The 7478-nt window shown below is 38.6% G+C and overlaps 1 protein-coding gene across 3 annotated transcripts; it reads right to left on the bottom strand.

The window, feature by feature from the left end:
• Window positions 1-2025: 2025 nt before the first annotated feature.
• Window positions 2026-7167, bottom strand: LOC125232740. Of its 3 annotated transcripts, XM_048138504.1 has the most exons (4): window positions 6883-7167; window positions 4871-5044; window positions 2837-2986; window positions 2026-2711 (listed from the first exon to the last, which is right to left on the bottom strand). In XM_048138504.1, exons 2-4 carry the CDS (start codon window positions 4910-4912, stop codon window positions 2508-2510), a joined length of 396 nt encoding a protein of 131 aa, XP_047994461.1. In that variant the 5' UTR covers window positions 4913-5044; window positions 6883-7167; the 3' UTR covers window positions 2026-2507. The 3 variants fall into 3 exon arrangements, with proteins under 3 accessions (XP_047994461.1, XP_047994462.1, XP_047994463.1); XM_048138505.1 differs by lacking the exon at window positions 6883-7167 and having other exon boundaries at window positions 4871-5325; XM_048138506.1 differs by lacking the exon at window positions 6883-7167 and having other exon boundaries at window positions 2837-2938; window positions 4871-4885.
• Window positions 7168-7478: the final 311 nt, after the last annotated feature.

Below are 7478 nucleotides of genomic sequence, written 5' to 3'. Positions count from 1 at the left end.
GTGAGGCCGCAGGCTTATTTGTCATATTTACAATAAAACTTTTTAGCTAGGATTTTAAACTGTAAAAAATACTATTTTTAAAATAAAAAGACATGTGATACGTGTTAAAAAGGTGAATCTTATTTTTTTTTTCTATACTACGTCGGTGGCAAACAAGCATACGGTCCGCCTGATAAAAAGCGGTCACCGTAACCTATGGACGCCTGCAACTCAAAGAGTGTCGCACCCCATTAGAAACTTGTACACTCCCCTTTGCTGTGTGTGCACAGCAAAAAGGAGTGTACAAGTTCAAAGGAGGGTTTGGGTTGCCGACGACTCAAAGGACAATAGACGGAACAAATTAGTTCCGTAAGTCCTCCCGTCGTCAGCACCCCGCACCCTCGTTGAGCTCTGGCAACCTTACTCACCGGGGCAGGAACACAACACTATGAGTAGGGTCTAGTGCTATATGGCTGCGGTCTTCTGTAAGGCGGAGGTACTTCCCCAGTTGGGCTCTGCTCTAGAGTCGAGCGAGACAATATCCGCTGTGCTGTGCCCTACCACACAAAGCGGAATATCATTCGCTATGCCCTACCTCCTCCTATTTGGACTTAACGTAACCTAACCAGAAGGGACAACTATTGTTGATCAGATATCAGATCTGATCGAGCATCATCTGTATGCAGAGTCAGTCATACATCAGATCAACAAAAACTGTTCATATTAACTATTGCCAACGGATCAACCATTACCTGATGTCACAACCCATCTGATCAACATTTGTTGACAGGATTAATATTTCTCGGCGAGGTCATTGAACCTTTATAGGTTGAATGAGTGATCATTACGAAAAAATAAACTAAATTATTGTCATCGTAATTTGAGTTTTGGCATAAAAAGAGCGATTATTTAATAAAGTAGGTACCTACCACACTAGGATATTTGCCAAATAAAAAAAATTACTTAGTTACATGTATGAAGTGCCCCCTCTCCCCTAATTTTTTTTCATTATTTATCTACAAATCCTAGTACCGGCACTCAAAACACACCTTCGTGTAAAAATTGATCAACGTAGGCTTTATGGTTACTGAGTAAAGCGGCTGTGAAATACGGACAGACGGACGGACATGACAAAACTATAAGGTTTCCGTTCTTGCCCATTCTCACTACGAAACCCTAAAATCATTGAATTGTTCAACGAGCCCACCCAGGAAACTGAGCAACCGCCGCCCTGCGTCGCGCCCGCCCGGGCAACAGGGCGACCGACTATGCGCATTCTCATCCCAAGCTAGCCCAGCAAAAGGCCGATCTCTTCGCCGAGCAACGAGCCTGCTATAACGATGGATAGCCCAACAATGAGCAACGAAATCGGCGGCGGAATGACGAACGATGACTCAATAAGGGCGAGTTGTATATACCAACACACTTTAACACACTGATCAATGTCAAATATGGCGCGGCAGCTGTCATCCCGTATAGAACTGTCAAAACTTTTCATTCGTGTATGAGAAGTTTTTACAGTTTGGTGCTACTCACCCTAAGGGTACGTTGCATCAAACCGTCTGTAATTGTAATTATTCATCGTATAGATGGTTTTGACTGTTCTCTTAGGAGTGAGAGCTACCCCGCCATATTTAACATTAATCAGTGACTGGCCCAACGTCTACAGTTAAGATACCTAGACATGAAGACCACTGGGGCCCATTTCTCAAAACAGAAAGTTACACGTTACAAGCTTACAAGCGGAAGTCGGATCTCTTTCCAACTTGTCATGTTAGACATTGACAACCGTTTGTAAATTGTAACTTGTAGCTTCGAGAAATGGGCCCTTGGTTAATAAAACAAATTTTGTTACTCATTGTTTACTAATTTATTAGAATTTCAATTCAACCGAGACAATTTTATTGATTACAAACGTAAGTATAACCCAATATTTATTCAGAGATGTATTTATTTATTACTAGTAGGGAATGGATGAGAATTGTGTCGCTTAACTTCAAACTTTGGTAAATCCATTCTGCTATAATAAGGTTGATTCTTTTTCGATTAGGTACCTATATAAATATTTTTATACATAATCAACCTTAAAGCAGAATGGATTTACCCGAGTTTGAAGTTAGCGACACAATTTTAAAAGTGCTTTTTATTATTTCACTATGTAGATGAATAAGACACCCTTTTCACAGAAAAATGTAAAAATAGTGTTTTTAACCGCCATATCGTTACCATTGTAGATGTTGAAGTGTTTTGCTTTAGTCCACTGCTAACGCATTCCGAGTGACATGCAAGAAAAAAACTTTGTCGTAATCTGAGGTCTTAATTATACCAACATTGACAGCCGAGTAGGGCGGTGGATAGTGGTAGTTACATGGACTTAAGCATAACACGTTTAAACACATAAGACAGCAATGGCAGCGGCAGGCGGGAACGGCAGACGGTGTCACTCAACAGTATGCATTTGCAAGGTACCCTCGACTGCAAGTGTCATGCAGCAGTTCGAGGAGTTGTTCTCATACAAATGCATATTGCTAAGTAATAGTAAATTGCATTGAGTCATCACTAAATCGACTGGCTGAATCCGGGGCAAAATCTGAGCCATCACTGGGAGAAAAATCTTGTGTATCAGTTTCGGAATCGAGGTTTTGGGTTAAAGTTAAGTTGCGACATGCCCTTCTTCGCTTTTTTCTTGGTTTCTTCTCTTTGTTTAATAATTCCGGATAATCCTCTGTCCCCTGAAAATCAAAATCACCATTTATTACTATGTAGGTATTAGTACACTTTTAAATTACTAGACTTTTTATTGCTATGCCATGTTATGTCTAGGATAGGTAATACCTAATAATAAAATATTTTTTACCTGGTCAAGGCGCACAGGGTCGATTGAATTTAAATCTGATATGGAGACTACTTCATTGTCAGAAACTTCGCCTAAATTTAGAAATATTGATAATCCTGAAATCTTTATATTAGAGATTATATTTACGTTGCTCTCATTTTGCGAACTTGTCTGTAAAAGAAACTACATTAAAATTGTTGTGCTCCCGCTGGATTTTAAGTATGAACCGACAGAGAGAGCGTCCGGTATATGAACGAGTAAAGAACAATTGGGCTAGCTTAGTGGGTAGTGACGCTGCCTATGAAGCTGAAGCTCCTCAGTTCGAATCCGAATCGAACCGAAATCGAACATTATGTTAATATTTACGTGGCGTGCCTAGGGTTGCCTAAAAAGGCTAGCCTAAAGATATAGCTTCGTATTTCTGAGCCACAATAATAAAAATAAAACCGGCCAAGTGCGAGTCGGACTCGCGCACGAAGAGTTGCGTGCCATTATCTACAAAAACGGCAATAAAATTATGTTTATTGTATGGAAGACCCTTTAATTATAAATTTTCTTATGTTTTCAGTACAGCGAAAAAAACAAATGGTTTTTTTATGGAACCCCCTTAAATATTGATTTTATTATCTGTTTAGTACTTGTTGTTTTAGCAGCAACAGAAGTACATCATCTGTGAACATTTCAACTGACTAATTATCATGGATCATGAGATACAACAGCCTAGTGACAGACGGACGGACTGCGTAGTGTTAATAATAGATTCCCGTTTTACCCTTTGGTAGGTATAGAACCCTAAAAATCGTTTTGTTATTCATTATAATTACTTAATTTTTTCTCTTCATAATGTGTAATGTGCACCAACCGGTGTTAGTGTGGACTGGCTAGTTTAACAAAGTACACAGTAGGTATGCTACAAGTACAATATGTATGTACCTACAATACAAGCCTAGCACTAACAATATAATTTATTGTATGAGAATAACCTACAGTCGCCATCAGATATATCAGAGCTGTGAAGGCGCTCACAAATATCTGAACACGCCTCTATTACCAAGGCGTTAGGGACCATTCACACTCATGAAACGCAAGTCTTGCGGCGGTGCGGCGCACGCCAGGCCGCCGCCACGCCGCCTGGGGCGCGTCTTACGTCCTTCCTATACAAAATGTACTGAGGAGACGTTTTTGAATTACATTCGGGCGGCGTGGCGGAGACGTCCGTTCCGCGTCGCAAGACATGCGTCTCATGAGCGTGGACGCTGCCTTAGAGTCTTGTGAGGGCCTTTGCATCTCTGGTTGCGTAGCCGAATGGCACAAACGCTTACGAAACGCTCACGAAACGAAACGCTAGTAGATATCTATCCCTATCGCTCTTGCATATTGGCGAGACAGAGCCGGACTACGTTTCGTTTTCGTTTGGCGTCGGAGAAATGCCATTTGGCTACGGGGCCTGATATATCTGATGAAGACTGTAAGTACAACGAATGTGTTTTGTGCATCGATCTTTGAGACTGTATTTTGTGTGACTTAATTATATAAGAAATATCCAGGAAGTCAAGTCAGGCGTTGGTTTTGGTAAAAATACCAACTTTGACGTACCCTTTCCCCGTTAATAAAAACGTCATTCTTCAATTGTAACATTTATTTAACTTATTTATCTAATCACTCAATAATGACAATAATATAAGCTCAACAAGTAACTGAAAACATAAAAACGAAGTCAATCACAGAAGCAGCGCAGCACCGCCGCCGCTCACGCGCCAACATTACGCATTTCACAGACCCTGATGCCTAACTGCATAGGCCTGCCAGGCTTTACAGTGCCTGTGATCTATTCTCCCGAACCAAGTAGCGCGCATTTAAGTCGGGTTTAAAATTGGTAGTCCAAGCCAAGTAGGCAAATGGCACCATACAAAACTTTTGGCGCCATCGCCAGTTGTCTAATAAGTAACGCGTGCATTTTTGTTGACTTTAAAATTGTTAGTCTTCAAACTAACTGTACATAGCATTTTGTGCCTACTTTTAAGAGGTTACTTAGCATAAATAGGTAGTACCCACCTGCATATCGACATCAGTTTCAGATTCAGAATCCCGAATCATTGCGTAATCACGTAGTGTATCTATATTAGGTACTTATTTTAATTTCCTTCGCAATTGGCACTATCGAAGATGTTTCAGATAGTGAATCAGGGTCTAATATTGGTGACATAATCCTGGTATTTGAACAGGCACCTAGAAAAAGTGAATGGTTTTAGTCTGTTTAATAAGTCGGAAATTGCGAATAGGCAGTGTACATGGTACCTACATATTTTTGATCAAAGATAAATGTTTACATTTTTTCATCTTATTCCATTACATAAAGGTGCAAAAATTTAAGCCTATCTTTAACCTCGAATCGATTGTGAAGAGGATTATAAAGCAACAGCGATTATAACCACAAAATTAAAAATTTGAAAAAACCCCCGACCGCGACATAGTGGACCGATTTTCATGAAACATGGCTAAGAATACTCCCGACTAACTCAGCTTTCAAACAAAAAAAAAACGAAATCTAAATCGGTTCATCCGTTCAGGAGCTACGATGCCACAGACAGACAGACAGACAAACAGACAGACAGACAGACAGTCAGACACGTCACACTTATAACAAACCGTTGTTTTTGCGTCGGGGGTTAAAAATTAGACATTTCATACAACAAGTAAGCTTTTTAACAGAAATTTCATTTTTGACACAAGCTTTTTGGCTGACTGTACTTTCCTTCCCATGGTCAACTTATAATAATTGAGGCAATTCTAAAAAACCCAAACACGACGGTGTTTGGTTGTTTCATCACAGAGTTCCTATGGTCACCTTTCAGCTCCATCATCAGATCAGCTCTTTGTCATAATAATATTGCATTGTCATCCAAGTTATACATGCATACAAAATTTCAAAGTTCAGTCAAATTTCGAAGTGTATCAAATTTAAATTGCAAGATTTGATTACTTACAGACAGACATATAACGAACAGGAGAAAATAAAAAAAGCTTGTAAAAATACGTTTGTATAAGTAAATAGGTATACAATACAATATTAATGCGTATTTGTTTACTTAATAGTTACTTATTTGGCTCGTTTGATGTGCGTCGAACACCGACACACGCTCGGTAACGCATGTTTGTTATTACTTATTAGTTGTATTCGTAAATTACGAAAATAAACTTTTTAACAAAAAATAAAACCGCCTTCAAAAATAAGCGCGTTACAAAACACGGAGAAACTAAAAAGCAAAAAATAATAAACTTTGAATTCAGATTTCTTATCGGATTGCAATAATCTAAACATCCAAATTATAAACAAATCAATTATTTTTGTAGTCGGTACCAGACCTGTTCATCGCCTTGCTATTTCCTGTTTGCACCACCCAACCATACGCAGGCTGGCACCGACTCCAAAAATAATTGATTTGTTTATAATTTGGATGTTTAGATTATTGCAATCCGATAAGAAATCGGAATTCAAAGGTTTATTATTTTTTGCTTTTTAGTTTCTCCGTGTTTTGTAACGCGCTTATTTTTGAAGGCGGTTTTATTTTTTGTTAAAAAGTTTATTTATTTGTTGATTTTTAGTGGTTCCTATTGATATTCTATGTATCAGTCCGAATATATGTACAGTAGTGAAAGAATTATCCTTTAACTCCTAACCATTGAGGAGTTGACCTTCCATCATCAGCTCAGCCACATAAAGTTATCACCATCAGGCGTAAATACTGGTGTACCTTTGAAAAATACACTAAAAACATTACATGTGCCTATAACATTTGAAGAGTTCCCTCGATTTCTGCAAGATCCCATCATCAGACCTCGACTTGGTGCCAATGGGACCATCTCGGGGTTATACCTGATCGAATGAAAAATAAATTTTGAAAATCGGTCCATGATTCTCGGAGATATCGAATAACATACATACAAAAAAAAATAAAAACATTCAGTCGAATTGAGAACCTCCTCCTTTTTTGAAGTCGGTTAAAAATAAAGCTAACATTCAATAAAATATGTATAGTACTTTAATTCAAATTAAAGTTACTTACTTGTTGTGTCTTCCATTTTTCTAACCAACCCAAATCCAACTGCAAAACATATCCACTGCACGAAAATAGACTAATGACAGACCAAGTCAGAAAGCGCAGTAAACTTGCGTACGTAGCCCCATCGCACTTCAATATACTTCCGTTTCATTTTTGCGACGTTGCCGTTGCGCCGCGCCGTTTTAAAAATACTAGATTCCGCAGTAAATGTTGATCAAGAAATGTTTACATTGATCAACAAAGTATTATTATGTGTAAAAAAAAAGGCGGTTACAAGATCAACAACCGCCGTGCCAGTGCGCGACGAGTTAGAGGCTTTGTGGCACACTTAGGCACAGCGTCGCAAGGAGGAGAATTAATATATACTAATATTAGCACGATAAAATCAAAACTTCCTTAGTAACAGGCCCGTAAAGGCAGATCAACAATTGATGCGGATTTTAGCCTGATCAACAACGGCCGAAAGGAGGACAATATATATATATATATATATATATATATATATATATATATATATATATATACTTAATCTACTTTTTTCCTTGGAGATGAATATGGTCTCCAAGAGTCAGAAAGAAAATAAACAAACAAGGACCGAA

Source organism: Leguminivora glycinivorella, chromosome 13 (genome assembly GCF_023078275.1).
Source record: "Leguminivora glycinivorella isolate SPB_JAAS2020 chromosome 13, LegGlyc_1.1, whole genome shotgun sequence".
NCBI lineage: Eukaryota > Metazoa > Arthropoda > Insecta > Lepidoptera > Tortricidae > Leguminivora > Leguminivora glycinivorella.
The sequence above is the reverse complement of the archived record's forward strand: the minus strand, read 5'-3'. Positions and strand labels throughout refer to the sequence as shown.